Source organism: Sphaeramia orbicularis, chromosome 5 (assembly GCF_902148855.1).
Source record: "Sphaeramia orbicularis chromosome 5, fSphaOr1.1, whole genome shotgun sequence".
In the NCBI taxonomy this organism is placed as follows: domain Eukaryota; kingdom Metazoa; phylum Chordata; class Actinopteri; order Kurtiformes; family Apogonidae; genus Sphaeramia; species Sphaeramia orbicularis.
In genome coordinates, this window is record NC_043961.1 from 28,200,950 (window position 1) to 28,218,218 (window position 17,269).

The 17,269-nt window shown below is 41.1% G+C and overlaps 2 protein-coding genes across 2 annotated transcripts in view; one reads left to right on the forward strand and one right to left on the reverse strand.

Annotated features, from left to right (window-relative positions):
- LOC115420156 (low-density lipoprotein receptor-related protein 1-like) overlaps positions 1-17,269 on the forward strand; it is a 113,103-nt gene that overhangs the window by 78,570 nt on the left and 17,264 nt on the right. Inside the window, 28 exon segments of the mRNA XM_030135398.1 lie at positions 1,516-1,610; positions 1,699-1,848; positions 2,032-2,172; positions 2,340-2,465; positions 2,580-2,711; positions 2,842-2,976; positions 3,263-3,392; positions 3,499-3,625; positions 3,753-3,904; positions 4,045-4,169; positions 4,334-4,708; positions 8,708-8,897; positions 9,011-9,215; positions 10,286-10,478; positions 11,342-11,467; positions 12,015-12,143; positions 12,238-12,357; positions 12,466-12,579; positions 12,683-12,832; positions 13,066-13,188; positions 13,288-13,404; positions 13,498-13,626; positions 13,729-13,851; positions 13,938-14,078; positions 15,779-15,966; positions 16,050-16,233; positions 16,320-16,405; positions 16,518-16,637. Coding sequence (XP_029991258.1) covers positions 1,516-1,610; positions 1,699-1,848; positions 2,032-2,172; positions 2,340-2,465; positions 2,580-2,711; positions 2,842-2,976; positions 3,263-3,392; positions 3,499-3,625; positions 3,753-3,904; positions 4,045-4,169; positions 4,334-4,708; positions 8,708-8,897; positions 9,011-9,215; positions 10,286-10,478; positions 11,342-11,467; positions 12,015-12,143; positions 12,238-12,357; positions 12,466-12,579; positions 12,683-12,832; positions 13,066-13,188; positions 13,288-13,404; positions 13,498-13,626; positions 13,729-13,851; positions 13,938-14,078; positions 15,779-15,966; positions 16,050-16,233; positions 16,320-16,405; positions 16,518-16,637 — 4,126 coding nt within the window.
- On the reverse strand, positions 5,119-7,225 carry LOC115420158 (delta-type opioid receptor-like). Its single transcript, XM_030135400.1, has 2 exons — positions 7,097-7,225; positions 5,119-6,428 (listed from the first exon to the last, which is right to left on the reverse strand). Exon 2 carries the CDS (start codon positions 6,382-6,384, stop codon positions 5,365-5,367), a length of 1,020 nt encoding a protein of 339 aa, XP_029991260.1. The 5' UTR covers positions 6,385-6,428; positions 7,097-7,225; the 3' UTR covers positions 5,119-5,364.

A 17,269-nucleotide genomic window follows, 5' to 3' on the forward strand; every position in this document is an offset into this window, starting at 1 on the left:
AGTCCAAATGTCATGCTTTATGACAAATGGATGTTGTTTTAGTAATAAGAAGCTACTCATTGCATTAGTTAGTGTTAAAGGCCTTGTGAAAGCTGTGTATGTGAACTACAATGTGACTGACTTGGGAGGCATAGAACCACAACACAGAGTTCTAGTTTCACTCAGGAAGTAGTTCTAGTATTTCTCCCCTCATGCCTTCCTTCTGATCTGTAATTCTCTTTTTCTGTCTTCTGTTTTATTTTGGATGATGACTTCTGCAGTCATATAGGTCATCTGTGAATTATTTACAGCCACCGTCTCTGTCGTTTTTTTTGTCGCTATTTCTATTTCACTGTTTATGTTTCATCTCATCCCCTCTGGTCTTTCTAAGGAAATGTCTATTTTATCCTATTTTCTTCCCTCTGGAAACCCTATACCCCTCAGCTCCCTAAAGAGAGCCTGGTCACAGCTTCACTTTTTTTTACTAACAGAGCAGAGACAAGTCATCTGTATTTATATATTACTTTTTGTCCTGCAGGAATATGTGTGCTTTTAAGTATTTAAGGTGGATGAGGAAAGGCTATTTTCTTAAGAAAAGTCTCTTCCCTTGTGTTTTTGTGTACTTCTTCCTCCCTTTGAAAGACTTAGTCTACTTAAGCAGAGGAATGTTTCCGATCTGAGCATTGTTGGCATGGGGCAAAATGAGAAGCAGATGCTGGATCCATATGCTGGGGCTCGCTTCTTCTTTCTCTCTCTCTGGCACACAAACACACTTCCCAGAATGCATCCAGGAGTAGGCAGGGGCAAAGATAGTTGGGGGAGGACAAACTCTCATGTGCGTGTGTACTAAAAAGCCAGACTGTGGGAGTTTATATGTTCAAAAAATTATTTAAAGGCACGTTAACAAACAAATGAAGGGTGTGGTGAAAGTGGTTTACTGTGACAGGAAGTGGGTGATGGGTGCAGAGTAAAGACACCCTCTAAACATAGAATACTTAGCTTTAACACATAGAAACATAATAACACTGTCCAATATAATTTGTATGTACATTTTTGTGCTCAGTAAATGCTTGAAAGGCGGGCTTCAAGGAAAAAAGAAGGTGTTTAAAAGGCTGGAAGAGACTAGTAGAGTCATATCTGTAAGGTCAGATCTGAGGTCAGATAATCCTTTACTGACCAATGTAATAAACGTTATAATAATGAAAATAATTGTTTGTGTATTAATATTGTGTATTGGTTATTAAGTTATTATAGGAATCCAAGAAATCCTATTGTTATTGTGGAGAAATATTATGGAATTGCATAGTTGAATAGCATGAAAGGGGTTATCATCGAAAATAGAAACATCCTAACAACAAACTGATTCACCTAATTCAAGAGATTATTCTGTAATCTGTATAATTAAAAAAGATTCTTCCATTTTGCCAAACAGTGAGCAACGAGTGGTAATTCGGCTTAGTTTGGTAGTCAAGGAAAATTATGATGTCCCTTAAGCAAATTCACATCCACATTATCCTGCTGATGTGCCTCCCACAGGAAACTTTACTGGACAGACGGGGACAACATCAGCATGGCCAATACAGACGGCAGCAACCGCAGTGTCCTCTTCACCAGCCAGAAAGGCCCCGTCGGTGAGTGACATGCTGCATTTCTTTGTGTGACTGCACACCCTGCTGACAGAGCATGTCATTACATGTCAGCTCTCTCTTTGTTTTTCAGGCCTCTCTATTGACTTCGACACTGAGCAGCTTTACTGGATCAGCTCAGGGAACAGCACCATCAACCGCTGTAAGCTGGACGGCAGTGGGCTTGAAGTGATTGAGGGGGTGAAGGGAAAGCTGACTAAGGCTACTGCTCTGGCTATCATGGGTAAGCCTATAAAAACATTGTCCATTTGAGCCACTCATGGTTTTATATATGTTTTTCATTGCAACATAAAATCTATTAGTGGAATGGGGAGAGGTTGCTACATTATGTCCATATATTATAGATGTAACTGCTTGTGTACTTATATTGAGAGCATTTATCTTGTTGTGTAATTGCATCTTTTAGGAGACAAGTTGTGGTGGGCAGATCAGGGGACTGACCAGATAGGAACCTGTGATAAGAAGGATGGAGGCAACTGGAAAGTCCTGAGGAACAGCACATCCCCCATGATGCACATGAAAATCTACAATGAAACTGTGCAGAAAGGTGCAGGGCTGACTGCCGTCTTTATACTGAGCTCATAAAACTTTTTTTTGTTAAATCGCTTGCCGCAGTGTAGCCTGTTTATCTAAGCCAGAACACATCTGTTTATGTCTCTTTTACTCCTCTTTGATTTGTTTTGTGTATTTGTTCCTGTGCTTTTATGTTACCAGGCACCAATCTCTGCAGTAATAACAATGGAGACTGTTCCCAGCTGTGTCTCCCCACATCCCCAACCACCAGAGCCTGCATGTGCACTGCAGGATACAGCCTGCGCAGAGGGCAGCAGTCCTGTGAGGGTAGGATACATAGAAACCTACGCATGGTTTGTCTTGAAGATGTAGCAAAACAGACAGATGTAGCAAAACAAACATTAAAACTGCCATTTTATTTTATTTTTCATTTTGCTTTAGGCGTCGGTTCTTTCCTGTTGTACTCTGTACATGAGGGCATACGTGGTATTCCTTTGGACCCATCAGATAAGTCTGATGCCCTTGTACCAGTGTCAGGCACATCTCTGGCTGTTGGCATAGATTTCCATGCTGGTAAGGTTTTTGTTTTTAAAAAATTATGCTTTTTTTGTGATTTTTCTCTTTTTAAGAATTTTAAGATAAATCCTCCTCTGTTTCATGTGTCATTTTAGTTAAAGGAAAATTTATATTGCTGTTTTCTCAGATAATGACACAATCTACTGGGTGGACATGGGCTTGAGCACCATTAGCAGGGCCAAGAGAGACCAGACCTGGAGAGAGGACGTGGTCACTAATGGCATCGGCCGGGTGGAGGGCATCGCTGTAGACTGGATAGCAGGTGAGAGACATTAAAATGTAATATAAAGTAAAACTAGAGTGTACATTTCTAAAGCTGATGGACTGTAACAGTATTAATGCTTTATATACTAATTAATTATGCATCATTTTGTAATTTTATGTCATACGACTCTAGCATCAAGCTGATCTAAAGTAATGCATGTCTTTAACATCCACTCTTCTCATTCATTTGTGATTTGTGGAGTCTTGTCTTTTTTTCTTTTCTTTTCTTTTTTTTTTGTTCAGGATGTGCTGGAGCATTATTGTGTGTTTTCCTTCCTCCACAGGAAACATCTATTGGACTGACCAGGGCTTTGATGTGATCGAGGTGGCCAGACTGAATGGTTCATTCCGCTACGTGGTGATCTCCCAGGGCCTTGACAAACCCCGTGCCATCACCGTTCACCCTGAGAAAGGGTAAGCACAAACTAATCTAGGTCTTGCTCCCTTTCCTTTAGCTTGTGTAAATTCTCTCACTATTGACTACTTATCTCTGTGCTTTGTTGTGTGTGTTTGTTTGCAGCTACCTGTTCTGGACTGAGTGGGGCCAGTATCCTCGTATTGAGCGGTCTCGTCTGGATGGTTCTCAAAGGGCTATCCTGGTTAATGCCAGTATTAGCTGGCCCAACGGTATCTCCATTGACTATGAGGTATATTATGGATCCCAACTTTTCTGTTTTTCAATATAATGAAGTACAGACAGTGAGCTTTGAAAAAAAACAAAAAACTTGCACCCACAATGTTTTCTCAATCATTACTGCCTGTGTGTATATGTAGGAGGGTCTACTGTACTGGTGTGATGCCAGGACGGACAAGATTGAGCGCATCAACTTGGAGACTGGAGAAAACAGGGAGGTTGTGCTAGCAAACAATAACATGGACATGTTTTCTGTGTCTGTGTTTGAGAGCTACATCTACTGGAGTGACAGGTATTACTCGATACTTTTCTCACTCTTACCTTACCTCACTTTTGCATCATTTTTAAGTGATATTCACCCACACTTTGACTGTTTTCTGCTATGTTTGCTTCAGCCTTTGTTAAATAGTATTTTCATCCGGTTTCATCCAGGACCCATGCTAATGGCTCTATTAAGAGAGGCAGCAAGGACAACGCCACAGACTCTGTGTCTCTGAGGACGGGTATTGGAGTCCAGCTCAAAGATATCAAGGTCTTCAACAGGGCCAGACAGCAAGGTAAACTACTAAGGAATTAGGACAGTTTCTGAAATGTGCATTTTTTTGGAGGTGTACTAAATTAAATGTTTAAAGGTTTTATTCTGTGATGGTACATTTGATTTGTAAATTTGAGATATAATTGTATTAATCAATAATATGACTGCTTTTATGTCTGTGGACAGGAACAAATGTGTGCAAAGACAACAATGGCGGCTGTCATCAGCTTTGTCTTTTCCGAGGCAACGGACAGCGTACATGTGCCTGTGCCCATGGCATGTTGGCTGAAGATGGCCGCAGTTGCCGTGACTATGATGGCTACCTACTCTACTCTGAACGCACCATACTGAAAAGTGTCCATCTGTCTGATGAAAACAATCTGAATGCACCCATAAAGCCTTTTGAGGACCCAGAGCACATGAAGAACGTTATTGCACTTACATTTGACTACAGAGGAGGTGGCGGGAAGGGAGCAAATCGAATCTTCTTCAGTGACATCCATTTCGGCAACATCCAACAGATCAGCGATGACGGATCTGACCGCAAGACTGTTGTTGAGAGTGAGTATGGCTCGTATTTATTTAAGACATCTACTAACATCCTGTTATTCTTTAACAATCAACTAGCACTCAGCTGTTGTAATTCACTCCGTATGTAGCCTGTCATTTGTCTAGAATAATTTCTGGCTTCTCCATGTAGTTGTAAATACCAAAAAAACTTGGTTGTAAACATGAGACCCTCTAGGTAGTAATGTTAGAGAAGAAAATCTGGAGTTCCTGAAAACACTTCATGATCCAAGCAGAATGAGGAAGCCTTTATTCTGAACTTGTCATCAAACAAGAAACAAAATGAGGTAACTTTGTTTATCTGTGCTTTCATGGCAGAATATATATGAACATGAACAGACCCAGAGACAGATAGTCCTTCATTCACCTTATCTCAGCATAACAAAACACAGGTGCTCTGTTAATGTTTTACCATAGTGCCTTTACTTAAACCTGTTTTACAAGGAATGCATGATTCAGGATAGTTTGTTCCCATTGAGAAACAGCTCCCAAGGCAAATGCTTTGATCCTTAAATACAGGCTTTGACTGTTAAGAGTCAAAAATATTAAAAAGGAATAAGTTCCATCCATTTAATTAATTCCGTCTTCAGTCAGAAAAGTAGTCAGGCTTTCAGGTTTTCAGTTTCTGGTGCTTTTTGGTTGTAATACTGTCAGGAAGCAGCCATAGCAACAACCCCACTGGCCTGTTGGTCTCTTCTCTTGAACAGTCTCAGTAAGTCTTGCCTAAACTTTTGGGACATGAGCACATAAAGAATGGGATTGATCACTGTAGAGGAAGTGGCCATGAGGCGTGCAAACACAGAAAAAGGGCCATAACGTGGTGATGTCCCAGTGGCCCCTGAGATGTTTTCTGCTACTAAAGCCAGGGTGAGTCCATATGACGGTAGCCAGCACACTGTAAAAGCCAGCACCAACATGGCCGATGTCTGGGTCACTTGACTTTGGTAGCGTTCCACCTGGGGGGCCCTGCCATTTTGCTGACTCCTCCACAGGAAGATGTAAATGCTGCTGTATGCCACTGCAATCGTGATCAGTGGAAACAAAAAGGCCACAAGGAAGTGAATCAATCCGTAGATCATCTGGTCTCGATGGGACAGGAAAGTAAAGCAAGTGAGGCCGTCGGGTGTGCGACTTGGGGTTCCCACAGAGCGAAAAACCAGCTGGGGAGCAGCGAGACAGCAGGCGGGGACCCACAGTAGTACAGCAGTTATAGACACCCTGTGGGGGGAAAGGATGCTGTAGGCCCATGTAGGGTGCACCACAGTCAGATAGCGAGACACAGCCAGCGTGGCCAAGGTGAAGACGCTGGCTGAGGAACAGGCTGATCCCAAAAAGCTCACCAGGCGACACATGACGTTTCCGAAGGGCCACCGCTGCATGGCTATGGCAACGGTGTGGAAGGGAAGCATGGACAGTAAGAGCAGGTCTGCGGCGCTGAGAGTCAGCAGGAGGATATCTGTCCCTGTTCCAGTCATGGAGTTTTGGGGAGGCTGTCCAATGGACCCAACCCTCCTCCTCCTCCCACACAGGATCACCATAACCATAGAGTGTCCCCCAACCCCTAGCATCAGAATCAGAATATCTAAAATTGGGACGAGGACCTGCTCCACTTTGCCCAGCCCGGTGTCGGTGCCATTTCCCTCGGGATCTGTAGAGTTCCACAGCTCCATTTTCCAGTCTTCAGTTATAGAGCCATCGTCTGGTCATATTGCTACTGTTGAAACATAGTTTGCTCTTGTTAGGGTTAATATGTTCAGTGGTTGGTCATAAAACTACTGATAATAAATTCTGAAATGATGAATCACTTTAGCAGTGTGTTCAGAAATAACACCACAGTAACTTCCTTGTACTAATTATTGTATTTTATCCTTCTGAAGCCCAGGAAAGTAAAAGTTTTGGCTTTTTTACATTGAATAATTGCCTTGAAAGGAAAAAGCATGATGCAACAGTTTTTTCAGATACATAAAAAAAATATGGAATGTCCTTTGCAGTGGACTTTTTTTTTAAGTAAAGCTGTGAAACTCTTGTCCCCTACAGAGGACAAAAATGCTTTGCCAGGTCTCAGGAGGACATATAAAAACATATTACATTGATTTTCTTTCATATACTGTGAACATGACTTTAACCTTCCTTAATACATATCCAACCAACGACCATTTCCATAAAACCGCTGCCTCACTATGAGAAATCCTTGCAATCAGCTCTGCTTTTGATTGGCTGTGGGTGGTAGACAGAGTAAAATCACCAGACCCCCTTCATTGAAATCACAATGTTTCTGATTTCTTAGCTGCAGTTCTTTTCTCCCCATCCCCAGACTTCTGTAATGACCATCTGGGAGTCGAGAACCATATAAATGATGTACATTGTGTGATTTCCTGTCACCTCGGAGCCGGCAGCTACTCCACATGACATTTCAATCAGGCGCATGTTCAGTAATCCACAACCAGGCCAACTCCTGCCTCAAAGGAAGGGTAATCCTGAGGGAGAAACAGCAGGTAGTGTGAGAGGAAAAGTGTGTGAATAGCTCCACAGAAAGAACGAATGAAACAGGGTAAACGACAGGTGAACTCTGGACTGATTGTGGTGGAGCTGGAGAGAGATAGGTTGGACTGTTCTTTATGGGAGGATCTAAGGAAGCCAAACATGGTTTTTCCCAGGGTTTTTTTTTTTTTTTGTCTCTTTTTTCCATTTCCTTTTTCTGAATATATCTAATGTTATCCGTAGCATTCATATACAGAACACAGGCTGATACGTTATATACACAAAGCGAGATAGAGAATAATAGTGCTCCGAAATCAGAGTAGTTAATGACTGCCAGTCTGAGCACACACACACACACACACACACACACACACACACACACACTGAACTGCTGTTACAGATAACTGCAATAAAAAGCTAAATCTGCCAGTATAACTATTGCAGAGTTCAAGAGCTATAAATTTAGCTCATCGCTATTATTGTAAACAAGCTATAGCTCTCAAAGGCTTAGCTCAAACATATGGGGATACACAGGACTTACCAGCAGGAATTTGAGCAGAAATCGCTGCAGATTTACAATTCATCAAAGAACTAAAGAAAAGGAAAATAGAGGTGATTGGATTTTGCTCTTCATTGATTTTTAAGCATTGCTTTGAGTGTGAGAAGCAAAAAGGAGGGGTAATTTTTGTGAATTGCATGCTTTAGCTTAGGTTTCAAGTTTTTTTGTTTTATTCAAAGTAGCACAGACCAGACACAGGTGGATTTATGTCTGGGGGCCTTGTTCTGGATATGTCAGGGTGCATGTGTTAAGTGTTCCGTCCGTTGGTTAACCATGTTGACCCTCTGGCAAGGGTGAGGTAATATCTATCTATCTCTGGAAAAGGGCTACGGTATCATTAGACCTACACTGTTCTGTTTAAGCAAGAAAATGACTCTTAATGGTTATTTGATATGATCCAAGGTTGTTTTCATAAGGGCCTGTTGTGAAGAAGTAGTAGTAGTAGAGCATCTGTTCCCTGTCTGCCAGTAAAGAACGTCATGTTCCTCCATTGTGGCCGACTCCTGTCTGTCCTCTGGCCTTTGTGCAGGTGTGGAGCTCTCAGGCTCAGTCCTTTGACTCATTCAAGGCTATGGAGAAAATGTTTGACTTCATCTGTTGATGAGGTAGTGTTATGGAAAGTAATGCACTAGCTGGTAACTGTTATTGTGACCTTTTTAGTGAGCTATTTGTTGGATAAAAGCCTCAAATCACACTGTGTTCTCGGTCATTAATACCAAGCTGTCATGTGCAGAGCCCTGACTCTGTGCTGCCACACAGTAGTCTGCCAACGCTCCGCTGCTGCCAGACACTCCACATTTGGCCTTTTAACATAGCAATGGGATTGACGTGTCTTCCTTCTTCTTTTTTTAATCTGTTTTCTCTCCTTCTGGATGAAAGTTTCTCTTTTCTTTTTTTTTTCTTGCTGTTCTCCATGTATGCCCTCTTCTCTCAGTCTCTCTGCTGTTTTTCAGATGTGGGCTCTGTGGAGGGCTTGGCCTACCACAGGGGCTGGGATATGCTGTACTGGACCAGTTACACCACCTCAACTATTACACGTCACACTGTGGATCAGAGTCGCTGGGGTGCTGTCGATCGGCACACTGTGGTTACGATGTCAGGAGATGACCACCCCAGAGCCTTTGTCCTTGATGAATGCCAAAGGTTAGAATGGGCTCATCCATTCATGTTGGACCTGTTTACACATAAAATTGTCTGTAAATTATACCAAAACTTTCCACCTATTCACCTCACTTTTTTTAAAATTTCTCCTGCAGCCTGATGTTCTGGACTAACTGGAATGAGCAGTCTCCCAGTATTATGCGTGCTACACTGACTGGTTCCAATGTTCTTGTGATTATTGGCTCTGACATCCGAACCCCCAATGGTCTAGCTATCGACCACCGAGCGGAAAAACTTTATTTCTCTGATGCCACACTGGACAAGATCGAGCGCTGCGAGTATGACGGCACTCGGCGCTATGTGAGTGAATTATTATGAGCAGACACACACATTTGTTTACATATCTAACACCGAGTTGTCCTCATTTGTGAGAGATTTTTTTCTAACCACAACATGGTCCACAGCCCACCCTAACACTAATCCTACCATTAACTTCCCTCTAACCTTGAAACAACTCTTAACCCTAAAAATAATGCTTCAAGAATTTTTCATTTTGTCTTCTTATCTTAATGATACAGGGATTATTTTCTTTTGTTCAGACAAAGTAGTAGTAGAGTGATGTTCTCATATGAGAACATCACTCTACTACTACTTTGTCTGAACAAAAGAAAATAACCCCTGTCTCCTAAAAATAATAATTGGCGCTGTGGGAACATGCTTTTTGTCTCCTTATGGGTGCCAAATTCTGACAAGTGACTGTGGAAAAGGATGTGTGATAAATACCCAGACCACACATACACATCTTTATGAAGACATCTCTAGCTTCCTACATTAACCTTTATCATTACAAGTGATGATGATGATAAACTTTATTTTGAACACAAGAAAGAACAAAATCATTAACATAAACAAAAGGAAATGAATACAGAAAGCACTGAGCCAAGACCAAACAAAAATGCCATACAAAATGTACTATTGTTCCAATGTAGCACTTTGTTTCTGAAATGGAGTAGGAGGAAGCCAAGCTTATCTTGTCCCACCCCAATTTTATATTACTTGACTAATGATCGTGTGAACACAGTACACAGAATTACAACTGAAGCCAACCCTAATCTCAGTGTAATTCTTATCCTAGGGTTAAAACCATGTCTTTACCCTCAAAATGTTGTGAGATCAAAAAGGCAGAAGCCCATTCATGGTGTGAGGTCTGATTATTATGTGGGAACAAAAACATGCCCACACACACACACAAACAAAAGTATAATATACATCATGAAGCATAATGTCAAAACAGGAATTATACGACACTGTAACTCCATTATAGGACAGCCGACTATCAGATGTAATTGTGTTGTGTTCTTTGAAGTTTGCTGCAAGGCTTGAATTCCCTGACTGTGAATTCTAAGCAGTGGTTGTGCTTCCCCCTGCAGGTGGTGCTGAAGAATGAGCCTGTCCATCCATTTGGCCTCGCAGTGTACGGAGATTACATTTTCTGGACCGACTGGGTGAGGAGGGCAGTGCTTCGGGCCGATAAATACACAGGTGGAGACATGAAGGTGCTGCGTGCTGACATCCCTCAGCAGCCGATGGGCATCGTCGCAGTGGCCAATGACACTAATAGCTGTGAGTTTTCAGAAGGAATGGCAGATAGCAGTGTTAATGTTTTTAAGTGTGAGCAGGCATGCAGATGTGTGGTTTTTGTTCTCCATAGCAGCCCTGACTTTAAGCACTCACAAATAAAAAAAACTGACATGTTGAATTTATTGGTATTCTTTGAAGTTTTGACATTGATAGATTATTATTCAGCCCAGGGTATTGGAGCCATTACAAATAAAAACTGATTTATTTATAGGTTTTAATATGGACCTTTCTGAAAGAGGTTATGTGCTTAAATATGTACACACATACAGCACAGATGAGATGCTTTTCTGCCCCAACAGAGCAGATAATGAGATGACAGAAGTAATTCAGTAGTTTTACACACCAGCAGATACATTCAGATATGTGAGACATCTCCACAATGGGGCCACCTGACACTGATGAATCTCAACATCAGCTCCATATAACAGCCACATACACCTGAATGAATGTTCCTCACTTTTAGCCAAACTCTTTCACCTTTCTCGAACTCATTTTGTTCTACATCTCCCGTTGTCTGAATGCTTTAAAATCAATGCGGCTTCTGTTATTCCCACCATCTTTCCCTCAAGTTGCCTCATCCATTACGCTCCAGTGCTCACAGTGACTGTACAGGCTCACAGTGTGGTAATAGCTGCAAATCCCATTTAGATTGAGTCACATTGAATTATGCATCCAGCAGATGCAGACACATTTCCACATTCATCCAGGCGTGTCTTTCTGTCTGTCACTGTGAAAGCACGTGTGAGATAGCATTTTTTCACTGTGTGTTATGGGTTATCTTACTTACATGCATTTATGTACATTTGTGTCATTAACCTTCTGGAACTTTTCTCATATTTCCATAGGTGAATTTTCTCAGTGTCGTGTTAACAATGGAGGGTGTCAGGACCTGTGTCTGCTCACCTCTGAGGGAAGGGTCAATTGCAGTTGCCGTGGTGACAGGAAGCTTTTGGATGACAACACCTGCATAGGTAATAACGTGGGAAGATTGCTAACTACCAGAAATTTGTTTTTTCCACTTGTATGTAATTTTTCTATCAGGAAATGCTAAGTATAAAAATTCCATGAATTTGACTGTCTTGTAGTGATGTTCTGAGACACACAGAGATCAAATTAAAAAATCCAGCAGACCGTGAGATCACCCCTGTTTGAATGAATGAACACATGAATGAAGAAGAAAGAAAGAATCTGTTGGTTGATGAGTGAGAGCAATGTGACCACAGAGTAGACCAGATGATTGGATGCTGACGTACTTATAAAGTCTGCTAATTGGAATAGAGCAGAATGACTGGGTAGAAAGCAGCTTGTGAATATATCTGAGTACAGTATATCTGTACTTGTCTGAACTCCACTTAATTTGCAGTTCTTTGTGTGCAGAAGCTCACTTTTACAACCAGATATTATAATAAAATTAAAGTTGATATGTGGCTTTGAATTCATTTGAATAAAACTGAAAAAAAAAAAAAAAAAATCCTTTCTTGCCAGCAAGTTAATTTTCTATCTGAATGTCCCTCCCAGCTCTGAACACGACGTGTAACAACATTGATGAGTTTGAGTGTGGAAATGGAGACTGTGTTAACTACACACTGACATGTGATGGCATGGCCCACTGCAAGGACAAGTCTGATGAGAAACAGTCGTACTGTGGTGAGTGGATCTGCTCTCTGTGGACATGACCGTTTCAGTCATGCCATTACTGTCATTTATAATGTGAACTTGTATAATTTCCTCTGGTTTGCAGCCAACCGTGTGTGTAAGAAGGGCTACAGACGGTGTGTTAATGGCCGTTGCGTGGGGCATAGCTCGTGGTGTAATGGGCAAGATGACTGTGGAGACAATTCTGATGAGCTCTTCTGTAACAGTGAGTCACTCATTCTAATCAAATGAAAGATCTTTTTACTCCACTTTGTCAATTATAAATATAAATTATGCTCTATCTCACCGCTGTCTCGCCTTTTACGTGCACCAGCCACATTGTGCTCGGCCGATCAGTTCCAGTGCAGAGATGGAGGATGCATCTCCAACTCCAGCAAGTGCAATCAGAAGGTAGACTGTGAGGATGCCAGTGATGAGATGAACTGCAGTAAGTGACAATAATCAGATTGTTTCACCTAAATAATGTGATCTGAAAGGACATTTTTTCCTCCCATGCTTCGGTATAACAAAGTTCTGCTCTCTTTGTTAAGCCGCCACCGACTGTTCCAGTTACTTCCGACTGGGAGTGAAGGGAGTGACATTTCAGAAGTGTGAGTTCACTACACTCTGTTATGCCCCTTCATGGCTGTGTGATGGAGCTAATGACTGTGGAGACTTCTCTGATGAACGAAATTGCCCAGGTATTTTAGAAATATCTCACACACACTTTCCTGGTTAAATGTACTGTAAATGCACTTTGCAGAGAAAATTAGTTTTTTTATGGATGAAGTGAGAACAAGAGGTACGAATGAATGAATATTTTCATCCCTTAAATTGTGGTTTAAGAACATAGGATTGCAAATTTAATTTTCTGTTTCTCTGTTCATGCTGGCTTAATTCTTTGATGTTTTTTCTTTTTTTTTTATTCTTTCAGGCAGTGGAAAAACAAAGTGTCCGACACCATTCTTTGCTTGCCCTAGTGGACGTTGCATCCCTATGAGCTGGACGTGTGATAAAGAGAATGACTGTGAGAATGGTGCAGACGAAGCCCACTGTGGTAAGTTCAGATAAAAGAATTTAAACAAGAAGCTGAAGAGCAATAGACCATTACTTTGTTTTGGAACTAGTACATTCAGTGCCCTTTCTGTTTTTGTAGATAAGTTTTGCTCAGCGTCTCAGTTTGAGTGTGGGAACCACCGGTGCATTCCCAACCGCTGGGTGTGTGATGGCTCCGATGACTGCGGTGACAGCAGTGACGAGGACAGCAAATGCAGTGAGTTTTCTGCAAAAACTCACGGTTGTCTTGTTTTTTTTGAGATTAAATGCGCGTATGAAATGAAAAATACATGTCTCTTTTCCATCACAGAAACAAAAACTTGCAGTCCCGAAGCATTCCAGTGTCCCGGTTCACATGTTTGCATCCCTAAGAGATGGAAATGTGACGGGGACAAAGACTGTCCTGATGGGGCTGATGAGAGCGTCAAAGCCGGCTGTGGTGAGTGGAAAATACAGAATAAATGAACTATAAAACTCCAGATACATTAAAATACAATAAAACTATTCAGCTCATTTCCCCTCTAATTATTTCATGTCACAGTTTTCACCAACGTTTGTGGCAGCAACGAGTTTATGTGCCAGAACCAGCAGTGTATCCCCAAGCACTTTGTGTGTGACCATGACAGGGACTGCAGTGATGGCTCCGATGAGTCCCAGGAGTGCGGTAAGTGGATACATGAGTGGGTTCAAAAAGCTCTTTCCTTTGAACAATTCAGCCCGTCTTTGCTATAATTCTTTTTCTTTTCTCAGAGTATCCGACATGTGGCCCCAATGAGTTCCGCTGCGCAAATGGACGCTGCCTCATCCAGAGTTCATGGGAGTGTGATGGAGACTTCGACTGCCACGATCACTCAGATGAAGCTCCCAAGAATCCACGCTGCAATGGTCCAGGTTAGACTTTCACTTGCTTGTTTATTCAGATCACACACTATTAATTCACTTATATTAACAGCGTGCTGCAAATGTGTTTGGGTTTTGCTTTTAATTTGTATCAATGGCTTCCAAATATGTTCAGTTATTATATACTATACAGGCAAAATAAAAGCATACCAGTAAACAAAATCACTTACAGCAGCAGAGCACAATACAGGAAACAAGCATAATGTACAGGGATGGAAAAAAGTTTTTGGACACCCAATGCATTTGTGATATAATGCATTAACCCTTTAACAACTGCAATCTCTCCGGTGCTGCATTTGAGATGGATGGATGGATGGATGGATGGATGGATGGATGGATGGATGGATAGATAGATAGATAGATAGATAGATAGATAGATAGATAGATAGATAGATAGATAGATAGATAGATAGATAGATAGATAGATAGATAGATAGATAGATAGATAGATAGATAGATACTTTATTAATCCCAAGGGAAATTCATTTTGCACCTTACAGCATTCAAAGTACTGTAACGCTTGGAAATAGCAAAAAATGTGAAGCCATAATATGGATACTGAATGTTCAAGACCAAAAAGCATGTTTGAGCAGATGTAAAATAGTTGAAAGTTTATTTTTGCAACCTCAGAACATTTCGTTATGGACATTTGCAGTTGTTTCTGATAATAAATACCTCAAGTCAGTTTTTTCTTTTTATGTTTTTTTTTTTACTAAAACTCACTGTTTTAAACATTTATTATTTATAATAATGATAATTAATGGCCAGATAAGTTCTTCCTGAAAACAAAGGTGCAAAAGAATTGGCACAAAAGACATTTTCTGACACTTTTAATGCAAAGAACACATGAAGACACCTGGGCGGCCTGTTATAATGGCAGTCCTAAAAGGGTTAAGTATAATAAGTATTATGCCATTCTTGAAACCCATATGCTCCTGTGAGGTGAAAACTGGATTTTTCAGCCCCTTAATACACATCCAGAAGCTGTCAATAATTTAGTTACCTCCGCCAAGGAGGTTATGTTTTTGCCAGGGTTTGTTTGTTTGTCTGTCTGTCTGTCTGTCTGTTTGTTTGTTTGTCTGTCTGTCTGTTTGTTTGTTTGTCTGTCCGTTAGTGTGCAACATAACTCAAAAAGTTATGGACAGATTTGGATTAAATTTTCAGGGTTTGTTGGAAATGGGATAAGGAAGAAATGATTAAATTTTGGTGGTGATCGGGGGGGGGGGGGGGGGGGCGGGGGGGGGGGGGGGGGGGGGGGGCGTCACTGATCAGCCTTGGCCGAGGTCTGCGCTCTCTGAGTGCTTCTAGTTTTGTTATTTTTTCTCATAACAATAAAAAAATAATCATTTACATTTGTTAGTGTCTGTCTGATGGAGCCACACATTTTGAATCACACAAAATAGATTTTTCCACAAATATTTCATGATAATATTTGAGATCATGTAAAATTTTAAGGGTGTCCGAAAACTTTTTTCCACTTCTGTATATACATACAGACTGTAAATTAGGGATGTAACATGCATGCAAAATGCATAAATTGACAGGGTGAGTGTAGTTTTTTTTGTGATAAAATAGATTGTCATAACTGAAACGGTCATTTCTGAGTCTGTGAAATAATATCTACCCCACCAGTGGACTTTTTCTCTTAATTTTTCCCTCATCCCATTTCATTTCTTTCTCTAATGAAACAGAGAAGAAATGCAACGAGACTGCATATGCCTGCAATAATGGAAATTGTGTCAATGAAACGCTGCTTTGCGACCACAAGGACGACTGTGGCGATGGTTCTGATGAGTTGAACTGCTTCATTAATGAGTGCCTGAACAGTAAATTGAGTGGCTGCTCCCAGCTCTGTGAAGACCTTAAAATAGGTTTCAAGGTAAGTGAGCACCATGAAATTCTGTTTTACTTCCCTGTGATTAGTTGTGTGCATTCACGCTTTACCTTGCCTGTACCTTACAGTGTAGATGCCACCCCGGGTTCCGCCTGAAAGATGATGGGAAGACGTGTGTCGACATAGATGAATGCACAACCACCTATCCCTGCACACAGCGGTGCATCAACACACACGGCAGTTTCCACTGTCTGTGTGTGGAAGGTTTCCAGCTTAGCCCTGAAAATCCTACCATATGCAAATCCACATCTGGTAAGAAATATGACAGATTAACAACATTGACATTAAGTTTTAAAGTAAATCCATTAATATTCAGTCTGATGCCCCTTTTCTTTAAGACGAGGAACCATTCCTGATCTTTGCCAACCGCTACTATCTGAGGAAGCTTAGCTTGGATGGTTCCAACTACACTCTGCTGAAACAGGTGAGAGCTGCAGATACAGTATCTGCTTTTGAAATGTGTGGAAAATCCTCCAATCCATCCTGCACAGTTTGTCATTTGTCAACAAGACTAATGCAGCTTTTTGGTTTGACAGGGTTTGAACAATGCTGTCGCTCTAGACTTTGATTACCGCCAGCAGATGATTTATTGGACAGACGTGACCACCCAGGGCAGCATGATCCGACGCATGCACATCAATGGCAGTGATGTTCAGGTTTGTGTGGTGTCATCTTGTCAAAGAAAATCAAAGACAGATGAAAATATCCTGCAGTACCTATTTGGCCTCACCTGCTAAATGATTGAAAAGGTGTTCACATTTTTCAAATCTGTCTTAAAATAAAAATCAGCTGACCCTGTGATGATTGTAAAAGGTTTTGACGGCTTTAGGCATTTCTCATGTTTGTGCTCACCATTAAAAGACGCTTTCAATTCCTGATAGAAAGGGATATGGGGCACCTTTGGAATTTATTTTTGCACCGAACAAGAAAGTTGCATTTTGTCCCCATCATTTACACTGGAAGTACATTTAATGTGGATTGTATCCACTATCAACAGTAAAGTAGTTTGAGTGTTCCCATGGGCATGTGGCTATCGCTTTAATTCTGACATGCAGTTACTTCCCTTGACCTTTACAATATGGTCTTTATTGATATTATGGTTTTTATTTTGTCTAAGAATCCCCTCAAAGCAGGTGTTTATACCAAAACATTGACAGGTCTATAATAAATACAGGGTTATTCAAAACGAATGAACCGATTTCAAAAATGCAATATTCTGATAAGGAAAAGCAATAGAAAACTCCAGCCAAGTCACAAGTATTCTACTCTCAATCAACTTTTATTTCCT

Coding starts and splice junctions, on each gene's coding strand:
- LOC115420158 (XM_030135400.1), bottom strand. CDS start 6,384: ATGGAGCTGTGGAACTCTACAGATCCCGAGGGAAATGGCACCGACACC.